Here is a 14,208-nt window from a genome sequence, read left to right as displayed (position 1 = left end):
GGGCGCGCGGTTCCCGAGCCAGTGCCGTTTGCGGGCTGACCCCCCGCCGGGCGGGAGGTGCCGCGAGCGTTTTCTCGGAAGCTAGCCAACGGCCTGCCGGCCGGCAGGAGGGGACGAAGTGACCGAGTAGTACACTGAAAAGACTTACGTTAAAAATAAAGGGGCACTGTCTGAAAGTAATCGTCGCCGGCCGCGCTCCTCTGGACTGTCACAGACACTCAACCGGCTCCGCTTGTCTCCCGCTCCCCGCTCGGGGAGGGAAAAAACGGAGTGGAGGATGCGGGCATCGATCCCGCTACCTCTCGCATGCTAAGCGAGCGCTCTACCATTTGAGCTAATCCCCCGGCTGTTGCTGCCTCCCTTCCAGTTACCTTACAGGGTGTTACAAGATGTCTGCTGACCAATGAAAAACCAAAATTCAGGACATTTATTTAGCACCAGAGTATAATGGAACCATAGGCAAATTTTTTAAAAGGTAGAAGTAACTACACGTAAGCAATAGTAAGAAAGCCTTATTTAAATAAAACACCTAATATATCTGCATTTAGCCCGCAGTGTACTTACACTGTACGTACCCTGACCAGTTGCATATGTTTTACAGGACATCGGTGGTGCTCAGGAATTCAGTCTGCCTTCAAATAAACCTCCCCACGTAACCAAGTTGGGTGGAGGTTAAAAAGGTTGTACGAAGTCCTTCGAGCCGGAATCGAACCAGCGACCTAAGGATTGCCACAGCTCATCCACTACAGTCCTCCGCTCTACCAACTGAGCTATCGAAGGCCCCGCTGCTCCAAACGTTTGCAGATTGCTCTCTAATGCTTACCGAGGCCTCGCTATCCCAGGGCCTCAGAGCTTCCTAGAGCCTGGACTCCACTTTCTATAGAAGCTCACACGGGCCGAGCCCCTCCAGGCTACACAGAACAGAGAAAGGCAGAGACAAGTGAGAGCAAAGGACCCACTTCCCAACCCCGGATGGAGGAAACACGGGCAAAATACACTTCCCTTCCGTTTTCCTGCTTTCTACAAAACAATGCGCCCCCTCCCGCCGCCCCTCCCGGAGGCTTCCACAGGATTGCGGACGCTTGGAGACCCCGCTCGCGACCCTGACCTCCTGGGCAGCATGGCCCAGCGGGGCCAGCACGCTCGCACGCTCTACAATTGCAACGCGCAAACCCCGTTCGCCCAGCCGACGGCTTGCTTTTGCCATTTCTGCTCCACATTTCCCTTCGCTTTATCCGGGGAAGCCAATAAAATCCTACTGCTGTCCTGGTGTGAAGTACGTTCATTCAGTCAATGAACCAACGTTTTCGTCCCGACTAGGGCAAGCAATATACCAACCACAGAGCTGCTCGAGGTTTGCAGGGCGGCGCGGGATCCAGCTGCCCCGAAACCCCGCGAGGTGGGACTGGCGGGCGGGGCCCCAGAGGGGCGCTGGGCACGGCCACGTCCACCGGCCCCGCCCCTGCCGGCTCACACCTTCACTTCGTTCCAGGGTCGGGCAAAGCCAGCCCACAATCCTTTGCCCACAGGGAGCTTCGGGGGTTTAAAAACGAAGAAGCCTAAAAACGAAAACCCAAAACTCTTCCGTGAATCCTTGCTTCGTCGTCTGGTGGGGTGGGTGTGCGGGAAGACCTGACCCCCATTTACAGCTCTGTGGCCAGCTGCCTGTGCAGCCTGGGGATGATGTCAAGCCCCTGACCGCTCCGACAGGTTATGGGCTCTCGGGGGCTGTGCTTTTAAACCCGAGGTCTGCTGGCGCTGAGCACAACACCGCTTTGCGCCCACCCGCAAAGCTGGATGTTAACATCTTGATTGTAACTTTGCTCTGCTGCTGAAAATGGTACCGTTGTGTCTCCGAGCGTTAGCTTGGGGTGTTGAGCACTCTCTTTGGGGGCGGGGGGTGGGAAGATTGGGAAGCAGAACATATTTATGTTGCTATTTTTGGGGGTGCGAAACTCACATAACACAATCGATGACTTTAAAGTATGAACAATTCAGTGGCATTTAATGTATTCACAATGTTGTGCAAATTACCGCCTCTCTCTAGTTTCAAAACTTTTTGTTTAATCACCAGGCTTGGAAGAACACCTCCTACCCTTTTAAGCAATTACTCTCAAGCACCAACCCCTGGCAACCACTCATCAGCTTTCTGACGGTGTGGATTTGGCCTATTCTGGAGATTTCACGGGAAAGAAATCACAAAACATGTGACCTTTTGTGTCTCATTTCTTTCACTTATAAAGTTTTTGAGACTCATCCAAGTTGTATCCTGTATTAGTACTTGCTTCCTTTTTATGGTGAATACCATTCCCTTGTATGGATATACCCCTTTATGTTTATCCATTCATCTGTGGTGTTTTTGTTGTTTTCCATTCATCTGTTTTGATGGACATTTGGACTATTTCCACCTTTTGGCTTTTATGAATAATGGTTTTATAAACATTCGTGAAGAAATTTGTGTGACTATATGCTTTCATTTCTCTTGGTTATATACTCAGGAGTGGAATTCTGGGTTTTATGGTAACTATATGTTTAACTCTTTGAAGAATTGTCGAACTGTTCCCATAGTGTCTGAACCACTTTACATTCCCACCAGCAATGTAGGAGGGTCTCAATTTCTCCTCATCCTTGTCAACACTTATTTTCCGTGTTTTTTATTATAGGCAATATTTCAATAAATTGAGCTCAATTAAAAACATTTTCTCGTATCATTATAGATGCTTTGGAATAATTTGGAAAGCCATTTCCCAACCTTTGGTTTTACCACAATTTATTTAAATATTCATCTTATTGTCAGACACAGTTTATATCCAAATTTTTATTATTAATACTGCTACAATAAATGTTCTGGAATATAAATCTTTGTCCATGTTTCCACTTACTTTTTTACTCTCCAGAATGTATATACTTGTTAATCTTTTATTATCTTTACTTAGTTTGGAACCTCACATGATTTTGATAAATAACTCTTTCAGAATTATGCAAAAAGCCAGAATATATTTTTAGGAGTGTAACTACTTGGTAAAATAGCATGAAAGTTTTAAACCTTTTGATAAATATTACCAAATTACTTCTCAGAAACATTATACCACTTTCTACCATAGCATTTATTGAGTCTATTATCATTAAAAATAATTCGTCAATGTGATATACAGAAGTAAAGTGTATCTCATTTTAAATTTGTACTTTTAACCAATGAAATGACTTTTTTCAAGTCTATGTTTCATTTGCATTTATTTTATGAATTATGTCTTTTGTCCATCTTTTTATTATTGTTTAGCGCTTCCTTGATTTGTAAGTGTTTAACATTAGGATGTGTTTATGATATGCTCAATAAGGAAATGGAGGCCTTGATCAACACAGCAACTCGACCTGACAGACACAGGACATACCACCCAACAGCATCAGAACACATTCTTCTCATGCACACACAGAACATTCTCCGGGATAGCTCACGTTAGGCAATTTCAACAAACTTAAAAAGACTGAAATAATTCAAACTACGACTAATGTAAACTACAAACTTTGGATGACAGTGATGTCATGGTAGATTCACTGGCGTTAACAGTGGGAGAGGCTGTGCAAGTGTACAGGCAAGGGCTATGTATTTTTTGCTCAATTTTAATGTGAATGTAAAACTGCTCTAAAAATAAAGTCCATTAAAAATTTAGTAACTGGCATGCTAACACAGTAAAAAAAATTATACCAAGGCATATGCAAAAATGTGTCTGAATTCAATTATTTTATTCATAGGCAGAATATCCAATATTCAATAAATATTCACTCATACCCTGAACAATGGAAGCTTCCCTGTCCCCTCAAATTTCTTCTATCTCAAGTGTGGGGCAATGAAAAATACTCAGTAAAATGGAAAGCAAAGTCCTTTATCCCCTCAAGTCCTTTTGGGAGCAGAACCATGAAGAAAATTTTTAAAAAGTTAGATCACTTGAAGTGTTCACTTAAATTCAAACTCAGGAGATAAGACAGCATTAAAATGCTGGTCACCCAACCATTGAAATTTCAGTGTCACTGACAACTGGGTCATTCTGGAATAGGGCAGGGAAGGCACGTCCCTCTCTGTGGGAAACACTTCACCTCAGGGTGGTGGCATTTGAGAATGGGCCAGCAGGCGTGAGACCAGCGTTATCTGCCTGGCGTTATCTGCCTGGCAAGATCATCTATCCATAGTAAGTTGGGCAGGTCCATCAAGTTGGCCTGCTCTAAAGCTGTAGACTGGGTACAAATAACCAGAGGAATGTGGAAACATAGTTTAAGCTTAGAAAAACGTGTTTCAAGTGAGTCTTGTGATGTAAATTGCAGGTCAACACAATCTGTAATAACTGGTTAGTAAGAGATAACCATATTTAAACTGCCCTTCAGCTTTATGGCACGTTATCTATAGAACTCCAGCTGGGTGTGAGAAGTAGTTACAATGTCTAGATGTGACCCTCTGAGTTGTCAGATTCTGTTCTAATAACACCAACAGTCCCCGCCCACCCGTCAGCACCAGTGTGCTTGCTCCACCAGTCCACACTGGTTCAGCTCACTGATAGCCTACCATAACTGCATTAGTTCTCACCTCGAGTTTCTTGGATGTTTCAAAACAAGCAGTAGGAGAGGTGCACTGCCCACTCACATTTTTGGATTAGTTTGTTGACAGTTCTGCAAAAATGAAACATCTGGATATCTGGTTTAGCATTAATGGACAGCAGGTGAAACGCTGGACTACTCCCTTGACACAGGAAGAATTTTGGGCAATTCCAATATTGGGTCCACCAACATCTATCAAAGCCAATTCAGGTGTTAGTGTCCTTGTGAGAGGCTGTGGATACCTCAGTTAACCTAAGTTGAAGGGAAATGTTGCACCCCAAGATTACGTCAGAAATGAAATGAACCCGGCGTAGTACACACAGAAGCCAACGAAGCACTTGTAAGTAGCATTCTTGGAGTTGCTGGATCGCAAGAACTCAGCCCAGCAGCCTTGGCTGGACTCGAGGTCATTGTAGGACAGTGTCATCATCCCTTTGTCCTTTGCTGTTGCCAATGTAGGATCACACCAGCCCCTTCTACTTGCCACGAATACAGGCCAGTTCCAAAGCTTCACTATTCCTAAGAATTGAACCCATCTGTTTGATTGGTGAGGAAGAATTGAGGAAATGGGACACGTTTTGGGACCCGTAGGCAATCCAGTCCAGCAGTCCTAGACCATTGCTCTTTGCCAGGCAGGGTTTCCAATTTCTGTGAAAAAATGGTCATGGCTGCCACCAGGAGAGCTGGGTTCTGCCCAACGTGGGCTATTTAACTCCCAAGAGGTAACATTCTAACAAGGAAACAAAAATGTGAGTGGGCAGTGCACTTCTCCTACTGCGTGTTTTGAAACATCCAAGAAACTCGAGGTGAGAACTAATGCAGTCATAGTAGTCTTAAGTCAAAAATTAAAAGGGACTTTGGTGGTAAACCCTTGATCCTGTCTCTTAAGAGTTCTAAATCGTTCACTCGCTGCCTTAGAAAACAAACCAATTAATAAATTTAGGTCCTGGCAAGGAAGAAGACACCTGACTGCTGGCCAAGAATTCCCCTAGGAGACTCTTCCCTGCATTTCCAAGCATAAATCACGTAAGCTGTCAAGGCAAATCACAACTGGGACATGAATCACAGTGACAAGTGAGACTAGGGGAGCAAGAGGTCAGAACCCTCAATAGGCCGAAGTTTAGGATGGGTGTGGGCTTTCCTTAACCAGAAGTTCAATTACCACCAGCAGCTACAACCTTTAGGCGGGCAGGGGGCCATGGGGAATATGCAGGTGCCTATAGTTTATCCTGTCCAAGCTATGGGAATGCCTATGTGAGGAGGCAGAGAGGAAAGCTAGAAATCAAATCTCTGTCCTTTATTCCACCTGTAGGCATATTTAGGAGCATCTACTGAATCCTGTCCCAACAGGCTGCTGGAAGGTTCCCTGGGCCCGAGGCACACAACTAACTGGACTCTGCTCCCCAGACAGAATGAGGGGTGGGGGACAGCGAGAAGCTGAACTTGGAGGCAGAGGCCCTCCACACTGAAGGGGAATGGGGAGGAGAAAGGATCGCGATGGAGCGGGCAGTGAGGGGCCTGGAAGGACCTACGCTGGGCATTTGAGCGGAGAGGTTTCTCCATGCGGCCCTCTCATGTGCAGGCTGTGGGCGGAAGTGAAGCTGCTCTTCCCCTCTGGGGTGCCAGTCTCCTGGAAGTCCCTCTCCTTTTCCTGCTGCGGCTGAAGTATGGGAGCGAAATCATTCATCGAAGAATGCAGAAGCCACTCACTGGAGACCCACCTTCGGGGATGAGGTGTTTGGGGCTTCCGGAGTGAGATAAAGGCAGGAGACAAGAGAGGAGGCTGGAGAGGCTACCGCCCAAGGGCAGATGCTGGGAGCTATGTGCAATAGGGCCAGAGAAGTGCTCAGTGGGATCGTGGGTAGGACGCTGAGATACCCCTGGGCTCAGTCATCACCAAAAATTGGGGAAGAGACAACTGGCCACTTGCCTAGAAGACAGAACTCAGGCACCAAGTAAAAAAGACCCCATGCAGAACTGCCTGCCGCAGTCTCAGATGGCCCGTCTCAGACAGAGACCAGTGGCCAAGGAGGCAGGGCCTATTGCTGGGATATCATAGCAAGTGCCCAGTCCAGGAAAGCCACCGTGCTGTCCTGTAGGCAGAGCCAGGTCCAGTGGGCAGCCTCGCTGAGCTGTGTCTTCACGCAGTCCCAGGTCACCGGACCTCTGGGAGGAAAGCAGAACATGTGTGGGACTTGGGCAGTAGTGGTGTGCAGTTGCGTCAGCCACCAGGCTGCAACTCAGACCCACAACCGCCCACCACAGTGGCCAAGGGAGGAGCAAGGGGCGGGGCAGGGAGACTGAACAGAGAAGCCTGTCCCTGGAAAAAGGGCGTGGGGGCCACTGGGGTTCCTGCCGGAGCCCTGGCTGAGGGTCTCACCTGCACACCTGGCGGCAGTGCTGCTGGGCCTGGGCCAGGGCCTCGAGCAGCAGGTGCCACACTGGCAGCAGCACGCTGTGGTGCAGCAGCAGGAGCAGCTCCCTCAGAGAATGGAGCAGCTGGTTCAGGCCCTCAGGGAGCTGGAGCTGGAGCACGGAGAATGAATGGGGTTAGGGTGCCCCCGAATGCATCCTGGCCCTGAGGACCCAGTCCATGTGGGGCTGCACCTTCCCAAGAACTCAGCTGCTGGGGAGACCGGCCCGTCTCTGGCTTACCCTCTGGGAGAGGCTGGCGAGGCTGTCACCCAAACAGACAAGGTGGGAGGCACCGTGGGCAGAAAGGAAGCTGACTGTGGCATTGATGTGGGTCCAGGCGAGCTGCAAGCTGGGCCTCACCACAGTCAGCAGGTGAGAGCCCCAGGCCGGCAGCGTCTCCTCCAGCCAGCTGCAGATGACAGGAGAGAGGGGGGCTGAGTTTCCTCAGGCAGCTCGGCTCCCCATAGTTGGGGAAGGGAGGCCTTGGAAAAGGAAAACCACACTTCCTTCCCACTGACTGTCAATGCCATCACCACCCTGAACACCCAGTCCACCTCTCCCCCCGCCCTGCGAGGTGCTCACCTGTAGCCTTGCAGGCTGTAGGAGTAGATCTTGGCACATGCTTTTTGGCCAGCAGGCAAGAAGCCAGATGATTGAAGCAACCGGCCAGAAAGGGAGTCTGAGTAAAGGGGGGTCTCTGGTGAGCTGGGAGGTGGGGGGCAGGGAGTGGGCAGACAGACACTACAGGCTCCCGAGCAGGCCCAGTGAGGGAGGGGGTCGACCTTCGTGTGTTCACAGGGCTTCTGCTGACCAGCTGTGATCTTACACTAACTGATAAATCTTTCTGAGCCTCAATTTACTCAAAAATCATAAAGGAGATAACACCTACTTAAAGGAGACCATGAACACGCAAGCACTTCTACTCTGCAAAGCACTGGCCCAATCTGAAGTGGTAATGTCACAGTTGTGGACACAAAAATCTGTCTGAAAAGTGTTTGTTTTGCAGCATCAGGGCAGAGCTGTGTGCTGGGGACAGGGGTGCTACAGCTAGCTCTATGACCCACCCCCATGCCACCTGCCTTGCCCGCCAATCCCTGCTTACCCTGGAAAGAGCTGTGTGACCGGAAGTCGTGGCACAGGAAACCTATGGCAAAGATCAGCACCAACAGGAGCAGCCGTGTCCAGGGCAGCCGGAAACCCCGAGCCTGCTGCAACAGACCCTAGGAGGAAAGGGGGTAGGAGCTGTGGTCAGAAGGGAGAGGGGTGGTCTTGCCTCCTAAGACAGACCTCAAGCCAGACCTTCCAGGGAGAGGGGCAAGCCCTCACCATACCCGAGGCAGTGGGGGCTCCAGGGACAGGTGGGGCAGGAATGTGATACAGGCCCAACCAGGGTGTGCCGAGACAGGGATGCAGAGCAGCGTGTGGGTTGGGGAGGGCCGGTGCTGGCACCTTGCAGGCTGTGTCACAGGTGACGACATCCTGGTTATTACAGCTGCCTTTCCTCAGCAGCTCCTGGTTGGTAAGCTTGAAGGATTCAATGGTTTCTTGCAAAGACTTCTGTGCCTATAGCGTAAGAAACATCTGGGTTGAGAGCATAAGCTTTGGCCCGTGAGGGAACCCTCCGCCATGCTTCATTTTCCAGGCCAAATGTGCTAGCAGAGCGCCTTCTCAGGGAAGGGGGACAGTGGCTGGGGGTACGAACCCAGAACCCAGACGAGGCTCAGCCTGCCATGTCCTTCCAGCTCCTCACCTTCTTGGGAATCCGCTCCCAGGACCTGAGCAAATGCCCCAGCAGCAGGCTGTGGGGAAAACATAACCCCTTCCAATCAGGGGGCCCACTTGGCCCTTCCCCTCCTCCATTAGGCCCCTGGCTGCCTCTGGCTGAAGACTGCACCCCACCAGCACAGGAACTGCTTCCTAAGAGCCACATGCAATGTTCCCACTCAACTTGGAGGCATGAGCCCCAAAACAGTAACAGTGTTCCCCTTCTGCTTCTAGGACAGGGACAAGCTGGGTGGCACGAACTAAGGCTCTTCTGTGTGGATGAGAGGTAGGTGACAGCCCCCTCCCCCACCTGCCTGGATTGTGACAGGTGCTTGGGGTATAGCTGCCTCCAGACACTGGCACTGAGGGGGTCCACCGTCAGGCATTCGGTCAGGCTGCTCAGGAGCTGCACAGGAGACAGGAGAGAGGAGAGACCGCTGGGGCATGGGGCTGGTGGAGGGGAGAGAGCTGAGAAGTAATCCCCTTCTCCTAAGTGAGACCAGGCAGGCAACACATCCACCCTAAAGGGCGGACAAATCGTGCCAGACCCCAGAAATCTCAGAGGCTGTGAAGGGGAGGCTGGGGTCCTGAGCTAGACCTTGACCTCAAAGATCACTCATCTGCGAGGGGGAAGACATCAGAGACCAGCCAGACCTGAACGTGCTGTCCTTCCAGCTCTGTTCTTCTGAGGGCAGAACATGACAGAGGGGGGCAGGAGGCTGTCAGGAGTGAGCTAAGGGACGTCCAGAAAACGGGTCCGTGAAGACAGGGCCTTGGTGTGCAGACAGGGACCCCTGCAGCTGACCCCTGGAAGGGAAAAAGGAGCCTCCCCCCATTTCCTCACCTCTTTCCTCATCTTAGGAGGGCAGTCAGGGGTGGCTCTGGACAGGAAGGAGGGGAAGTAGGTGTGCAGGGTGGATTCCGGCTTTGCCCCAAATGCCAGCACCTTCAATCGGGGGTAGAGCTGACACAGCTGCTCCTGCAGGCTGGGGTGGGGGTGGGGGTGGGGAGGAGAGCCAGGCACAGGCTCTAAAGGGAGCTGTGCATTGTGTCCCTTTTGCCTGCCTCAGAGTCCACACCCCACCCGAGGATGGGAGTCTAAGAACCTTGTAACGGCTCTGGATCTTTTTTTTTTTTTTTTTTTTTTTAAATATATTTTATTGATTTTTTACAGAGAGGAAGGGAGAGGGATAGAGAGCTAGAAACATCAATGAGAGAGAAACATCGACCAGCTGCCTCCTGCACAACCCCCACCGGGGATGTGCCCGCAACCAAGGTACATGCCCTTGACCGGAATCGAACCTGGGACCTTTCAGTCCGCAGACCAACGCTCTATCCACTGAGCCAAACCGGTTTCGGCGGCTCTGGATCTTTTTTAGATTCAGAGACTCCTTGGAAAATCTGCTGCAAGTCACAGATCCCCTCCCCAGGAAAATGCCCACATGCCAATCACACTCAAGGGTCCATAAAATTTCAGGGCGTTTACTGAACCCTTGAACTTGCAGGTTGAGAAGCTTAGATTTAGGGTGGCTGAAGAAGGGACAGGAATATATTGCCTGCTTCTGACCCCCTGCTGGGATCCTTCACAGCAGGTATGTCCCAGGGTGGCCCTACCTGGGTGTCAGGGAGTTGTTGGGCATATAGGCAAAGTCCAAAAGTGGGAAGAGGTCCTTGGGGCCAATCATGCCAAAGCCCTTGGTGAGGTTGGGGTGCATCCTGTGGAGGGAAGAAAGGCTTGTTGGGACCATCAACTAGGCCGTCATCCCAGCTAAGACTAACAGCTGGGAAAAAGGGCATAGACTCTACCCCACACCTCACCCCTTAATGGCTCCCTCCCCTTCCTTCTTCACCATCACATTCCGAGCTGGGAGGAGCTGGTCCTGGTCTCTATGGAGACCAGTATCCCAGCATCTCATTTTACTGAAATAGCTACTTGGAGACTCCCGGGCCCTCCCCTTCCCATCTCCCCTTTACTCACAGGAGCAGCCTATCCAGGTATGCAATGGCGAAGGGGGACAAGGATTTAATGCCCAGCACTGGCAGCATGATCCCCAGCCACACTGTGGAGACAAAGGTCAGGGAGGAAGCCTCAGGCTCAGACCCAGTGGGACATTAAAGAGAAGTTTCCTGGCTCCAAGCCCACCCCCTCCTCCCCACCGCCTTGTTACCTTTCAGCCCCTCGGTGAGGTTGGCGAAACCTGCTTGACCCAGGGCCCACATGATGGTCAGACACTTTGCTGGTCGATTCTGGTGAGACCTCAGCAGTTCCAGGAACTGAGGAGCCAAGTAAGAGAGGCAGGCTGGGATAGGGCAAAGCATCAGGAGCACCCCCAAAACGAGGCAGGAAGAGCTGTCAACTGGGGCAGTGGAGCACCATGGTAGTGTGGTGTAGGGACTCAGAGCGTGGGCTCTGGCACCAGACTGTGGCCTTCACCCATACTTGCCACTTACTAGCTGACTGACTCTAGGAAAGTTACTGAACCCCTCTGTGGCTCAACCTTCTCATCTATAAAATGAGAGTAACCGCAGTACTTGCCTCATGTATGTTTATGTGTGTGTGTGTGTGTGTGTATAAGTATCTAAAAAGCAGACACACAGTAAGTGCTAACAGTGTCAGCTATCATGACTGGTCTTACAGGGTCTTCTGCTAGCTCTTGACTGGATCCAACAGCGTAGATTCTGCCCGACCGCCCCAGTCCTAGCCTCCTGGTGTTCCTACCACCACCCTGAGCTCACCTTGCCCAGGTTCATGGTGGCAATCTTGGGCTTGTCTTGCAGAATGGCCTGGATACAGATACGGTAGCCATGGAGCGACTCCCCTGGAGAGACACATGCTCTTAGACCCACACATGGGAACAGACATCTGAAACCTGGAATCTCCCTACTGGCAGCTGTAAGCCCAGAACTCAGGCCAACAAGTCCTAACTTCCTCCTCTCTTTCCCAAAGTGTCAGAATTAGCATGTTTCTCTACTGGAAACAACCCAGCCACTTCTGAAGCAAGAAAAAAGGAAACAGGACCCCAAGATGGGGCTGGCTCCCCCTCACCTGGCGTCTTGTCCAGCTCTTGCAGCATGGTGAACAGACAGTGGTCAAAAAAGAGCTCCAGGGACCCCGCCGCCTTTGCCAGCAGCCCTCGGATGATCCCACGCAGCTCGCGGCTCACCAGGCTGTAGGGGTAATCTGGGCGATAGGCCTCCACGTGAGTGCTGGGACCAGAAGCCTCTGCCAGCTGAGCACACAGGTGGCACCCTCCCGACCCCAATAAGGCCCAGAAACGTTCACACCACGATGGTCTGAGAACAGCTCCGCCCATGCAAATCAGGGCAGCGGGGAGCACTGGAGTCTGCTACTAAGTAATGTGCTTACACACAGCCATTTCAGAACTTTCTTGAACTTGTCTGAGCTTGAGGGAGTTGAGAGAACTCACCGTGAGTATGCTGGCTTAGTGTGGGCTCACTCAGAGGGGCTTGGAGCTTGTAGTTGAGATAGCTGGCCAGGTCCTTCAACCACACGGATGGGTTCCCGGAGAACACGCTCTGGCTCTTGTCCAGTTCCTTCTGCAGAGCTGCCACGTCCAGCTGCCAGGGACACAGGCCCCACATGGTCAGTTGCGGGAGGAGGAGCAAAGGGTTTCTGCTTTTGGACATAAGGATGTGGAGTGCCACAAGTTTCCTGTACCCAGATCTTTAGAAAGTTTAGGACAACTGGAACTGCTGACCCCCAGGACCAGCACTCTTAGGCCCTTCACATGTCCAAGGGGAAAAACAAAAGGCAAGACGCTCCCAGGGGGTATGTCCCAGGGTGGGGACATCTCTCATCTCTCCCTCGTATCTCTGGGCTTCAAGGCTCTCTTCTCACTAACCCATGTCTCCCTCTGAGCTTCTCATTTCCTTCTTATCCTGAGAGCAAACATTCTACCCCTTGGGGTTCCATCCTTCCCTGAATGCCTCCTCTCTGCCAACAGTGTCCCATCAGCTATCAGCTGCCCGTCCTCCTCCTCCTGCCCCTTTTCGTCTTCTCCACTCAGGTCCGCGCTCTCCCCCCACCTCAAGGCAAGGCGCACTCACGGCTCTCAGTGCCTCCTCCAGGCTGCGGAAGCGGCCCTGCTTCTGGTTTTGGTTGGTGAGGGTCGCCACCTTCTTGGTCTGCTTTTTGTTGGAGGGTTTCTTAGGCTCCGCGGCGGGGGGTGGAACCTGCTCCTTATTCTGCTTCTTCATGATTTTCTCAAAGCCCCGCTCATAAAGGGTGCTTGTCGTCTGGATGGGAGCTGAGGTGGCGATAGGCAGAGAAAGAGGGGCCACCCTCGGGTCAGGAGGGCCTCACGGGAACAGGGGTCCCTTCTCCCACCTGGCACCTAATTCACCTCCAGGGAGGAGCTGCCTCAAAGCCCCTCCCTGCTGTCTGTCCTGCTGAGGGAGCAGGCCGGCGAGCCTGAGCCTACCTGCTGCTCCTTGCAGTCCCCACAGCACGGGTTTCGCAGAGATGAGGCGTTTGCCACTAAATCGGAGGATGCGGGAACTAGTGGAGGGGTGGGGGGCAGAGAGGATGAGGGAACTAGTGGAGGGGTGGGGGGCAGAGAGGATGCGGGAACTAGTGGAGGGGTGGGGGGCAGAGGGCTGGCTTCTTTGGTGAGAGACTAGGAGTCTGGGAGGCCAGGATTTTTCCATCTTGGTTCTACCCCAGTTCCTCTTGGTTCAGATGTGACAACTCCCTAATCAACAAGTGGCAAGCGTTCTCCACGCCTCTGGGAGGTTTGAGGGAACAGGCGCCACAGAGAGTAAGGCTTGGCGGGTGTCTAAGCGAGCGGTGGGCACTGCTCCCGCGGCCGGGCCTCCTGTCCGCCCTCCCCTCACTCCACCTGCTGGCTCCTTAGCGGGGGCACCTTACATAATGCACAAGCATGCCTCTCCCCAGCTCTCGGACACCTGCCCAGAGAGGCCAGGCTAGGGCCCGGCAACAGCTGGTCGGGTGTGTGCGGTGAGCCTGGCGTCCAGACCGGAATCCTTGTCCCCTCTGACAGGTGACTCTGGGCAAGGCATCTGTCTCCACTGGGCCTCAGTTTACTCCTCTGCGAAGCCAGGACAGCCACCTCCCTCACGCTGTCTACCATGTGTGAGGCTCAAGGGACAAGGCAAGGGTAGCGCTCGCCGAACCGGAGGCGCCGATCGGCAGGACGGCTCGCGCCTGGAGGAGCCCGGGGAGGTCAGCTGCTCGGTAGCCCCGGGAGGGGCAAGCTCGGGTCCGGGCGGCGGCGGGCCGGGTGGGTACTCACGGGTCAGGTCGTATTTCCACACTCCGTTCGCCTCCCCGAGGGTCCGGCGGTCCGCTCCGCCGCCTCGCCCGCCGCCGGTGGCCCCCGGCCGCCGCCCCTTCTTCACCACCTCCCAGCGCCCCGCACCCGCCGCGATCGCCGCCATCGCTCCCACCCTCCCGCCGCT

At 52.5% G+C, this 14,208-nt stretch overlaps 1 protein-coding gene and 2 non-coding genes across 3 annotated transcripts; all 3 read right to left on the bottom strand.

Moving 5' to 3' along the window:
• Nucleotides 1-271: 271 nt before the first annotated feature.
• TRNAA-AGC (transfer RNA alanine (anticodon AGC)) lies at nt 272-344 on the bottom strand. The gene has a single exon. It is a non-coding gene; the product is annotated as a tRNA-Ala (tRNA).
• Nucleotides 345-691: 347 nt separating this feature from the next.
• TRNAY-GUA (transfer RNA tyrosine (anticodon GUA)) lies at nt 692-780 on the bottom strand. Its single transcript is given in 2 exon segments — nt 692-727; nt 744-780. It is a non-coding gene; the product is annotated as a tRNA-Tyr (tRNA).
• Nucleotides 781-3,723: 2,943 nt separating this feature from the next.
• Nucleotides 3,724-14,208, bottom strand: TMEM214 (transmembrane protein 214). Its single transcript, XM_028140258.2, has 17 exons — nt 14,043-14,208; nt 12,838-13,037; nt 12,198-12,348; nt 11,816-11,950; nt 11,506-11,588; nt 10,938-11,043; nt 10,748-10,829; nt 10,384-10,485; nt 9,614-9,755; nt 9,084-9,175; nt 8,756-8,804; nt 8,455-8,568; nt 8,108-8,225; nt 7,588-7,684; nt 7,246-7,414; nt 6,971-7,116; nt 3,724-6,756 (listed from the first exon to the last, which is right to left on the bottom strand). Exons 1-17 carry the CDS (start codon nt 14,185-14,187, stop codon nt 6,630-6,632), a joined length of 2,058 nt encoding a protein of 685 aa, XP_027996059.2. The 5' UTR covers nt 14,188-14,208; the 3' UTR covers nt 3,724-6,629.

This window comes from Eptesicus fuscus, chromosome 16, assembly GCF_027574615.1.
Source record: "Eptesicus fuscus isolate TK198812 chromosome 16, DD_ASM_mEF_20220401, whole genome shotgun sequence".
In the NCBI taxonomy this organism is placed as follows: domain Eukaryota; kingdom Metazoa; phylum Chordata; class Mammalia; order Chiroptera; family Vespertilionidae; genus Eptesicus; species Eptesicus fuscus.
Note: the sequence above shows the minus strand (reverse complement) of the source record. Positions and strands in the feature narration are given on the sequence as shown.